Source organism: Emydura macquarii, unplaced genomic scaffold (genome assembly GCF_026122565.2).
Source record: "Emydura macquarii macquarii isolate MOO-44397 ecotype Brisbane River unplaced genomic scaffold, CSIRO-AGI_Emac_v2 contig_2321, whole genome shotgun sequence".
In the NCBI taxonomy this organism is placed as follows: domain Eukaryota; kingdom Metazoa; phylum Chordata; order Testudines; family Chelidae; genus Emydura; species Emydura macquarii.
In genome coordinates this window covers 279,316-291,485 of record NW_027132458.1, presented here as the reverse complement: position 1 = coordinate 291,485, position 12,170 = coordinate 279,316, and the positions used below count along the sequence as shown (strand labels likewise).

The 12,170-nt window shown below is 37.1% G+C and overlaps 1 protein-coding gene across 7 annotated transcripts in view; it reads left to right on the top strand.

Annotated features, from left to right (window-relative positions):
* Window positions 1–12,170, top strand: part of ULK4 (unc-51 like kinase 4) — a 358,194-nt gene that overhangs the window by 88,549 nt on the left and 257,475 nt on the right. For 6 of the 7 annotated variants that reach the window (XM_067560836.1, XM_067560835.1, XM_067560837.1 and 3 more), the window contains exon 20: window positions 10,675–10,836. The exons of the other annotated variant lie outside the window; for it this stretch is intronic. In XM_067560836.1, coding sequence (XP_067416937.1) covers window positions 10,675–10,836 — 162 coding nt within the window. The remainder of the gene's footprint in view (window positions 1–10,674; window positions 10,837–12,170) is intronic. 7 annotated transcript variants of the gene reach the window in all.

Genomic DNA, 12,170 nt, shown 5'->3' with positions numbered 1-12,170 from the left:
TAATGATGGACAATACAGTGGCCATATATTACATCTAGAAGAAGGGAGGTGCCCAGTCTCTTTGGCTGTGTGCCAAGGCAGTCAGTCTATGGGACTGGTGCATTGTTTGCAATGTCTGGCTGTTTAACGGGACAGGAATCTGTTGGCAGATTGGCTTAGCAGAGAAATTTCTCAGATGCATGAGTGGCCTCTTCAGTATCAGGTGATACAAGATATCTTCTCCAGTTGGGGTTGTCCTACTGTGAATCTGCTTGCAACCAAGTTCAACAAGGGTAGTCTTTTCTGTTAAATGTGGGAGAGGCCAGTGAGTCCATCTTGAACACTTCCCCAATGCAGTGGCCAAAGGGCCTTTTGTATGCTGTTCCCCTTTCCACTAATTCAGAAGATGGTGAAGAAAATGAGAGAATAAGTCAAGAGTTGGTCCTGATTGCTCCAACTTGGCTGAGACATCAGTAGTATGCAGACTTACTTCAGCTGTCAAAGGGTGTTTACAGACTCTTTCCCTTGTCTTCAGACTTGTTTTCTCAGCAGCATGGCAAATACTTCATTTGCATCTCCAATCTCTCCATCTAACATCCTGACCTATTGGACTCTGAATAATCTTGAACAACTTGTTCATCATTAGTCAGAATGTGTTGCTTAATTCTAGAAAACAATCTATGAGGAAATGTTTGAAATTATTTAGATTTTTTTTTTTTTTGGATGCAAAATATATCTGGCTCACCATTTAAAACTTCTGTTCTGTGTTTTGGAATATATAATGTATTTGAAGTTTCAGGGATTCTTTAATTCGTCTTTAAGAGTTCATTTGATGGCTCTTTCAGCTTATCTTGTTTTGATTGATGGCAGATCACTATTTGTGCATGATACAGTTAAAAGGTTTATGAAGGGATTATATAACCTGTATCCCCCCTAATTCAGAGATCTGGTTCTGCCATGGGTCTGATCTATGTTTATGAAGCTGCCTTTTGAACCCTTAGCAAAATGTTCATTATTTTCTCTATGAAGACTGTGTTTATTATTACTACCGTATCAGGCTGAAGAGACAGTGAATTGCGTATTTTGATGGCTGACTTGCCATTTACTATTTTTCATAAAGACAAGGTGGTTCTTAGACTTGATCCTAGGTTTTTACCTAAATAGAGTCCAAGTGTGAAGACAGTTTAACATCTTACTATTATTAGCTGCTCCCACTTCTCATGATGGATTGGGGCTCTGGATCTGGCTGTGTTCCACTCCAACGTCACAGGGGATAGATGCTTCAGGCCTAGAATGTCTCATTATCCTCTATAATGGACAGTGTAGATCCCCCCATTTCAAGCAGAAGAAGAGTTATTAACAGATGACATCAAGAAGGTTGAGGTGTTTAATGGCTATTTTGCTTCAGTCTTGCTATCATAACCAGTAGGAATGAACACAAGAATTTCGCAAGTTCTATTTAAAAAAAAAAAAAAAAAAACAGGGTTTGGAAATTTTATGGGTAACAAGAATATCCACAATTACAATAGTTAATGCTAAGAAATTTTGGCTGGGATCTGAAATCTTTATGCTTCAGAGTTTAAACTAAGTATTAGGTATTAGGATGAGACCGTCATGGGGAGCACATTATCCTTTATCTGCCTACTGTGGGGTTTCTTGCTCATTGTCCTGAAGTATCTGGTGCTGACCATTGTTGACCACAGGAGGATGATACACCAGAGGGATCCGAGTTTGAACCAGTTTAGTAGTTCCAATGTTCCTAAAATGCTACTTCATAAAGTTGGATGATGGGATACTTTCAGAGCTTTTCAATTGTGAACTGGTGAGAAATTGTAAAGATTAACAGTACTTTTTTCCTTAAGTTAGTTTGTTTATAATTTTAAGAAGTGTAAAAAGACCCCCTCAGTGGGCAGAATTCTCATTTACAATTTATAGAGAGTAATACCTGTATAAAGTTTCCATTCTAATAGTTGGGTTTTTTTTACCCTTTTACGTTTGGGTCTGATCTCTCTGTATAGAAGGGAGGTTTGTGGCCACTGCACCCAAGATGAGGCATTGTAGGGTGCTGGTGGTCAGGGATTCCCTTATGAGAGAGATGGAGGCATCCATCTGCTTACCTTACATGATGTCCCGGGCAGTGTACTGCCTATCTGGAGCCTGCATCTCAGATGTTATAAAAAGTTTGCTGAGGCTCATCCATGCCTCTGATCACTATCCCATGCTGCACATCTACATGGATGCTAACGATACTGTCAGGTATGACCCAGAGCAGTTCAACAGTAACTACAGGGCTTTGGAAGTGAGGGTAAAGGAGTCATGGATGTAGGTTGTGTTCTCTTCAATCCTCCCATTTGAAGGTCAGGAGCACACATCCTGGAGATGAATACATGGCTATGCCAATGGTGTTAATGGGAGGGCTTCAGCTTCCTCAGCCACAGCGTGCTGTTCTGGGAAGGAGGACTGTTGGGAAGAGATGGAGTTCACCTTACCAAGAAGGGGAAGAGAAGAGAAAAGCATCTTCCTGTACCAACTCACCAACCTAGTGAGGAGGGCTTTAAACTAGGTTCAAATGGGGCAGGTGGCAAAGGCCTACGGGTAAGTATAAAAAAACGACCATATCAGAGACCATATCAGACGTTGGGGAGGAAATGGAAAATTACAGTAGGGTTATATAAGCAATAAAAGGGAAAACAATGGGGGAATCTGCTCAACATCTTTGATAATTATACAGAAATATAATAATTATGGGGAATAAACAGAAAGAACTGGAAGTATTAATACAAAATCTAAGATATGATTTAATTGGCATCACACAGACTTAGTGGGATAAAGCTCATGACTGAAATATCAGTATACAGGATTATAGCATGTTCAAGATGGACACGTGGGGGAAAAGGGAGGACATGTTGCATTATACATCAAGAATATATACACTTGTTCTGAAGTCCAGAAGGTGATGAGAGGCAGACCAGTTGAAAGTCTTTGGGTAAAGATAAAAGATAAAAAAAAATAGAGTTGACATCATGGTAGGAGTCTACTATAGATGGTCAAATCAGGAAGAGAAGGTGGATGTGGCATTTCTAGAATAAATAACAGAAATATCCAAAACACAAGTGCTGGTAGTAATGGTGGATTTTAACTACTCAGACATTTGTCGAAAAAGTAATATGGCAAAACACAAAATTTTCAGTAAGTTCTTGCTTACAAGTTCTTGAATATTGAATATTGAGGGCAATTTTTTATTTCAGAAAGTAGAGGAAGAAACCAGGGGAACAGCCATTTTAAACTTGATTCTGACCAAGAGGAAGGAATTGGTTGTGAAACTGAAGATGGAAGGCAATTTGGGTGAAAATGATTCTGAGGAAAGGAAAGAGTGAGAGCAGCAGAATAAGGAAAATGGACTTTAAAAAACCCCAGACTTTGACAGACTCAGAGAACTGATTGGTAAGGACCCGTGGGAAGAAAATCTCAGGGAAAAGGAGATCAGGAGAGCTGGCACTTCCTTGAGACAATATTGAGGCACAACTCAAACTATCCTGGTACAAAGGAAAGATAAGAAAAATAGTAAGAGGCTAGTAAGGTTCCATCAGGAGCTCTTTACTGACTTGAAAATCAAAAAGGAATCCTACAAAAAGTGGAAACATGGACAAATTGCTAAGGAGGAGTACAAAAGAATAGCACAAGCATATAGGCACAAAATCAGAAGGGCTAAGGCACAAAATGAGTTATACCTAGCAAGGAACACAAAAGGGAATAAGAAGAGGTTCTTTAAATACATTAGGAGCAAGAGATGGACTATGGAAAGCATAGGTCCTCTACTCAGTGGGGAGGGAGAGCTAATAACTGATATCAAGAAGGCTGACGTTTAATATTTCATTTGTCTTCATTAAAAGGGTTAATGATAACTGATACTCAATACAATTAATATTAACTAGGTAGAATGAACACAAGCCAAAACAGAGTAGGAAGAGGTTGAAGATTTAGATGAATTAGATGTATTCAAAGTGGTAGGGCCTGATGAAATTCATCCTAGGAGGCTTAAGGAAGTAGCAGAAGCAATCTTGGAATCATTAGTAATTATGTTTGAGAACTCTTGGAGATGGGTGAGGTCCCAGAGAACTAGAAAAGGACAAACACAGTATCTATCTTTAAAAAGGAAAACAAAAAGGACCAGGAAAATTATAGACCCATTAGCCTAACTTTGATACCTGGGAAGATACTGGAACAAATTATTAAGCAATCAATTTGTAAAGGATAATAGGATTATACGGAATAGCTATTGTGGGTTTGTCAAGCACAATTTATGCGAAGCCCACCTAATTTCCTTGTTTGACAGTTACTGGTCTAATAGTGGAAGCCATAGACATAATATATCTTGATTTTTAGTATGGCATTTGACACAGTCCCACATGACATTCTTTAAAGCAGTGATTCCCAAACTTTTTACCCCGCATCCCTTCTTACCTGTCAGCCACCGCTAGGGCTGGGAGTAGGACCACGGTCAGGGCTAGGGTCTGTGTCTGGGAGCTGGGCCATGGTTGGGGGGCCAATGCTGGGAGTGAGGCTTTGGCCGAGACTGCCACCTGGCACCAAGGTGGGGACCAAGGCTATGGCCAGAGGCCATGCGCTGAGACCGTGGCCAACTGCTGAGGCCATGGCTGGGGGGCGGGGCCAGAGCAAAGTTTGTGGCAGAGCGGGCTGGGTGGCATTCACTCCTCTCCCCCTGTATGAGCCGGCTTGGGCTCTGCTGTACCACCCCCTCAAACATTCCTGAGGGGGCGTCCCCCAGTTTGGGGACCTCTGCTGTAAAGGAAACTAGGAAAATATGGTCTAGATGAAATTACTATAAAGTGAGTGCATAACTGGTTGAAAGACTGTACTCAGAGAGTAAGTTATCAATGGTTCTCTGTCAAAGTGGGAGGGTATATCTACTGGGGTCAATCCTGTGTCCAGTATTATTTGATATTTTCCCTATTTACTTGGAAAATGGAGTGGAGAGTATGCAGATGACACTAAACTGGGACAGGTTCAGGTATTTTGAATGACAGGATTAGAATTCAAAATTTAAAAAATTAAATTGGAGAAATGTATCTAAATCATTTAGAAGACATTCAATAAAGACAAGTTCAAAGTACTACATTTAGGAAGGAAAAATCAAATGCACAGCTACAAAATGGGAAAAAGCTGGCTAGGTAGTAAGTACTGCTGAAAAAAATCTGGGGCTTATTGCGCATCACAGACTTAATATGAGTCAACTGTGTGATTCAGCTGAAAAAAAGGTTAATGTCATTCTGGGATATATTAATATGTGTTGTATGTAAGACATGGGAGGTATTTGTTCCACTCTACTCAGCACTGTTGAGGCCTCTGTTGGAGTACTGTGTCCAGTTCTGGGAGCCACACTTTAGATAGATGTGGATAAACTGGAGAGGGTTGAGAGGAAAGCAACAAAAATGCTAAAAGGTTTAGAAAACCTGACCTATGAGGAAAGCTTAAAAAACAGGGCATATTTAGTCTTGAAAAAAGAAGACTGGGTGAACTGATAATAGACTGGAGGTTTTTAAGAACAGGTTGGACAAAACACCTGTCAGGGATGGACTAAGTTTACTTGGTCCTACGTCAGTGCAGTGGACTGGACTTGATGATCTTTCAAAGAACCTTCCAACCCTACATTTCTATTATTACGATTCTTTTAGCTTTCTTCACTTCTATGTGCTGGGTCTTGGTAATTTTTCACATAGTATATGCTCAAATACAGTATGGAAATGGTGGGCTAAGACAAAAATTTCCCTCGACATTTAATTGTTTCTGTTTTCATTGATTGGCCCCATGGTATTATTAAAATTTATATCTATCATTAAATATATATGTATTTACAAGTATAAGAGCTAAGGCTCCAGTCCGTTTGCTGCAGTGAAGTCTTCAACCCAGTGAGCTTAAAAGTAAAGCTCATTTTATTACAATAAAGTTGGAGGAGAAGAGAAAAGAGGGGACAGGAATACCATCTTTGGGCTGCTGAAGCACAGCGTGTATGTTGTACTGGGACAGATTGGGTGGTGGTGGCTGTTGTCCTTACTCCTTTTTTTAGATGTCAGTTCCCCAATTTACAGCCAAATTCTTGTTTTATTTTTCTTAAAGTAAAAGTAAAAGCTTTAAAAATCCTTTACTCTCTCTACATTGTCAGATTATTTTAGTGAAGAATTTGTCATTACAGTTCAGTCAAATGAAGATTTGATTTCTATAATCCTGAATAGTGAAGAACAAAAGTTAGTCCTTTCGTGATATGGCTTTAATAAATCAGATTGTGTGTACCTCTTCTAATTTTCCACCTTTCCTCTTTAAACTGAAAATGTTATGGAAACTGATTAGAAAGATGGTGGAATAAGTTTTTATTTCCTGAATCTGTTTTCAGTCTTTTTCTGTAATGACACTACATTAGTATATTGAAGTTTTTATGTTGTTAGATAGATAATTCACTGTGTGTGTGTTTGTAGCTGAATTAAATATAGTATACAAACTGTGAAGATGTTTAAAAAAAAAAAAAAAAAAAAAAAGTACATTGCTTTTAGATTTTGTTCTTTCTCAGTGTTTAGGAAAGCTTCTAATATGCCTTTGGCTCTTCCACAACCAAAATAAACAACAGTATGGAGTGAAATTAGTTAATTATCCAAATGTAAAAATTGATTTCTTGGTACTTTTAATTCTTTAATTCCATTTAAATTTTGAGTGAAAAGAACATTTAAAGGACGCTTACCTTGTCTTTACAGTTATCGTCACTTTATTGGTACTTGCTCTCTCATTTATGTGGGCCTGATTTTCAGAAGCACTCAGAACCCACAACTGTAATTGAAGTCAGTGGGAACCAAAAGTGCTCAGTGCCTTTAGAATTCAGGCCCTATATCTTTTAATACTGTGTTGTAAAACTACTTGGAATCTGAGAAAATAGAGCTAGTGTTGCTTTTTAATATTGCTGTTTTAATGCTGTTTATGATTCATGATATTGACAGGCTAACTGGTATACAAAAACTCTTTTAATCCTATCTTGAGGATCCATTTTTTTCAGCTAACATGGCTTATATCCTGATAATATGACAAGATGAATCCTTCAGATGAGGCCAAATATTAGTTTAGCTCAGGCTTCCCATCCCGAGAGTTAATTAAGCAGAAAATGGCACAAGGCTTGTTGCTTATAAAGTGATTCAGAATAGATCCCAGAGGGGCTAAAAGAGCCAATCTCGGGTGGCAGCAAATTGAATTAATCTGACAGCCTCATTGAGTTTATAAGGCACTGTGACAATACATGACCCTTTTACAGCCAAGATATTAGAATGACTGTGGTTATCTGGCACAGGGCATGACTCATCTCAGCTCTGGCTGAAAAGTACAAGATAAAGCACCCTTTGAGGGACAGATTTTGCTAAAGATAGATAAAACTGCATCTGGATATTGCTGAAGATCTGTTAGCATTCATAATAACTATTCTCTGCTGCATAATGCTTTTGATTATGACTTATTTATGGTATTATAATTCATTTATTAAATGTGTTGCTGCTTGTTTCAAGCAACAGAGGAGACCCAATTTGTGTGCATAATAATCATTAGTATGTAAGAAAGAATTAATACCACTATTAACCTTTTGAATATGGAGGGGATTTAGAATATGTACAGTACATATTTTAAACACTTTTTTTTTCACCCATGGAGTTCAGAAAATAATTTAAACTGAACGTTAAATAAAAAATTTGAAAGTTTTGTATCAAGTTATTTGCAAACAAAAATATCTGAGAAATAAGTTTCAAGAAGCGTAATTTTGATAAAAGTGTGTTTGCATACTTTTAAATGGTTGTCTATTGTACAGTATCGTATACTAACTACCCTTTTGTTAAGACTAGGGGTCTAATTCTCCTTTCACTTACACTGTTGTAAATCAGAAGTAAATCCATTGAAGTCATTTGTGTTATATCAGTGTAAAACTGGTGTGAGATGAGAATCAGACCCCATGAATAAATTGTACTTGAATAGAATTGAAGTTCAGACAATGAAAAGGAATTAATACGACATTTATGAAGAAAGTTTCCTTAATCAGAATTATTCTTTAATTCACATATACATATATTTAGTCTTATATGTTTAAATATTAAACACTGATGATCAGTAGAGGGAGGAGATAGTTAAGAATATATTTGTAATGACATGAAAAGTTTCATTATTGTTGCTCATTGTAGTGGTAGGGATTGTGAAGATAAATGTCAGAAATTCAAAGGGAAATCGGATGGTAGGATAAAGTGGAGAATAATGTAAGAGAGAAATAAATTAAATAATGCTATTATGATGCATTATTCATGAAGACTGAGTGTGCTGTAGACTTAACAAACTAAATCTCCAGAGTACATCTATTGTCATCATTTGTATTTAAATTAACTGTTGACCAATTCATCAGTTACGTATGGTTGAAAGACTTTGCTCATTCACAGTTAGAGCTGGAAGATAAGCGATGTAGTGGACAATGAGGAAAAATATCACATGTTCAGTCTTCCATTTCTATTTGGTAAATGATCTGTTTATAAAATATAGCATCTTGACTGTGTACTCTATATTCAGGTAAACCTTCCATTAGAGTAAATAGGAGTTATCCAGAATAAGAATTGTTGCAGGATAAGGTCCACGATCAGCATTATTCTGGCATAGTTTATTTTCTTAGTACTTTAGAAATAGAACAGTTACTTGCATGAACAATGTGCATGGATTATTATCTTTATTTTATTTGTTAATTTAAAATTACTTGGTGCCTGTTCCTGCAGATGCTTAATGCAATAAGATTCAGGAAACACAAAAGGGATGGAATTGGAAGTAACAATCTGGCACACTAATTTTTCACAATACCAGATTTTCAAGGTCCAAGGAAGGACAACTATGGAATAATCTGACCTGTGGAGAATTTTTTTTTAATCCTAATCAGTTAATGGTTGATCTATACCCTGAAGAAAGGGGAAAGAGGTGGTCAAGATGTTGTTTGAGGGGCAACTAGACTAAGATGGAAGCATTCTCTGTGGTGTTTGAAGGAGTTAGGCCTGCCTAGTTTACCATCAGGTGATTGTAAGACTTTAGTTAAATTAGATAAATATTTGTTGACTGTTTGTTGTTTTAAAATCCTCTAGATGTGTTGTATCCTTACTGTTCAAATAAACAGTATTTTGGTTTAAGAATGCTTTCTGGTCATTATATTCACCACTGATCACAGACTCCCAAAGGGAAAAATCACAGGCGCCAAACCCAAATAAGAAAGAAATATGGCATCTTGCTATATGTGGCAATGGGAATTGTTCTGGTGAAGTAGAACTCATGGGGGCACTTGGCAAACTGATGGCTGAACGTATTTGTCAGATTAAGAGTAAGGAGATAGTGCACCATAAATTTTAGATTAAACCAATCTTTGGTCGTAAAACTGTTTTTCTTTCATCAGTGAAAGACTGTAAAATAGGCTAAATTTGAAATTTCTAGCTACTGACAGTAATAACTGTAGATGCGGAAATTAAGAACATATGAAAAATTATACTATTTTTATATTCTTATAACTCAAAAATGGCTCAACTAATTTCACTAAAACCTTCCAAAAGATTAATCTTTTTACTGAGACTAGCACGAAAAAAATATCAGCAGTGGAGAAATTTGAGAAAGCTATAAAGCAACTGAAAGAAAAACTAAAACAACTGGAATGGAAGGAACTCAATATTAGTTAATTATAGTATAATAAAAACATCGAGAGTCCTGTAGCACCTTAAAACTAACAAATTTCTGTGGGCATAAACTTTCGTGGGCTGCAACCCACTTCGTCAGATCAGTATAATACTGATTTCCTATGAGTGCTATAATATGATATGTGTATGTATGCATCACTTATAGTATACATTTCCTTATTCCAGTAAATATTTTCTCTCCTTTTCCCACACCAAATGTGAGATATATGGTACATGTTTGACTTGAACAATGCTTATCGAATGGTAAGTAATGTAAATTTTTAATCAAAGTAAATTCTTAAAAAAACTTACTACAAGTAAAGATGGTGGATTGAAAGTCCTGGGAAGTATTCTCTATATATCCATAGCAAAAGTGCAATAGGGCTAATGGCAATGCAAACTGCCATCCACTGCCTCACCAATATGCCTGAACCCTAACATGGTGGAAGCATCTTTAATGTTAAGAGTAATTAAATTTCATTCCCATCAAGTCCTTGACCCTTCTGTTAAAATCACCATAATAATTGGTATTCTTACTGGCAAATTTTGTGATATGAACACCTGTTCATGAATAACTGATTGTGAGACAGTAACAACTTTCATTAATTACTGACCTGTGACCTAGACTGATCACTTGGAGATGAAAGACTCAGGGTTAAATATTATTTCTATTTATTATCTCCTTGGATTTATTTAGAGTATAAGGTGAAGGGGGAAAAACATCAACTTTATAGCTCAAGTATTCAAGTATAAAACTCAGGTAGTCAAATTTATTTTTGAAATGACTTCTTCCTTAAGGATTTCCATGTTTTTCCTGATTTTTTGAGTAACAAAATTAAGAAGTAGTGTTAAAATGACACATTATTTCCCGTATTTGCTTTATATTTAGGTAGTTCAGAAAAGTAAAGTCAGAAATATGCAGTAGTAGTTAATATAAAATGCCTTTTTTCCTCTCTAGGAAGAACGTGTTGTGAACCATATGGCGGCGAAGATCGTTGAAAACGTTTGCACCACTGTTTCTGTTCATGCACAGGGATTTATTACAGGGGAAATTGGACCAGTGTTATGGTATCTTTTCACACATTCCACTATAGATTCTCTGAGGATAACAGCTATTTCGGTAAGGAGCTTCCTCTCAAAACATCTAAATGTTCTGGTATTGTTAATTGGATTGCTTTCTTAGGGTATGTGTACACTGCAAGTAAAAGTGTGATTGTAGCACAGTGGCCATACCTGTACTAGCCTTAATCTTGCTGGCACAGGTTATAATAGTAGTGATGATGTAGCACCATGGGATTTAGCATGGACTAGCAACCAGAGAACAAGCCTGTCAGGAGACCCTGGGGACTCTGGTTGCTAGCCTGTGCTAAAACCTGTGCCACTGAGTCTTTACTACTGTTGTTACCTGGGCTAGCTAGATTAAAACTACCATTGATGTGCTTACAGATGCTATAGTCATACCTTCAGTTGCAATGTAAACATACTTTTAGTATTAGTTCTGTAGGCAAACACAGTGCTTTTACCAGTGTAATGATGGCTTGCTGTCTGTGTCTTGCAAGACAGAAATTTCTTTTCCTAGGTGCAAAGGCAACAAACCTTAATTTGCATACAGATGGAAGTTGACTTCAGTTGACTTCTAAGGAAGAGGAGCCTTGTGACGACAAATATATTGCTAACCTGTGAAACTTACTAACCTTTGAAAATTTTGCTCTGAGCTGGAAAAAACCTCAAAACTACTTGACTTGCATTGCTCTGCTAACATAATGTTACTCTTTTCTATCACTGTAATTAATAATTTGCACTCTACTCTTGTTCACATTCATCTCATTTCACTGAGATGACTTCTTATTGATGCTGAGTACACCCTAATGTTGAAAGCTAATATTGGACAAACTCCTCCTGAGTTCATAATTGTCTTTTGGACTCGTGCTGTATTGCACTGTCTGGCGCTAGTATTCAAGGGTTCTAAATTCCAAGGAATCTTTGAAGTTCTTGCAGTGCTACAATAATGCTTTTCATTGTTTTGGGAAGGGGGTAGAGGATTATTATTATTTACTGTTAGTATTACAGAAGAGAGTAGAGGACCCAACTAAAAATCAGTGTCCCATTGTGCTCCATGCTGTACAAACACATATTAAGAGAGTCCCTGCCCTGAAAACTTTACAAGCTAAATATGACAAAATAGCAAAATGGCGGGAGGAAGGGATACAATAGAAGATTGAGAACTGAGGAATAACGAGATTGTGAGTTGCCAACATAACTCAGAAAGACTATGATAGAGCTGGGAATTGTATCCAGATGTCCTGGGGCCTGTTTTGCGGCCTAAGCCTTCATTATAGATAATCATTTTGGAGGTGCCCTTGCATTAGCCTTGTAAACAAAACAGCCTTTAAAGTCAAGTATAATAATTTTTTTAAACTGTTTATAAATTCCATCGTATGTTTGCAGTATTTT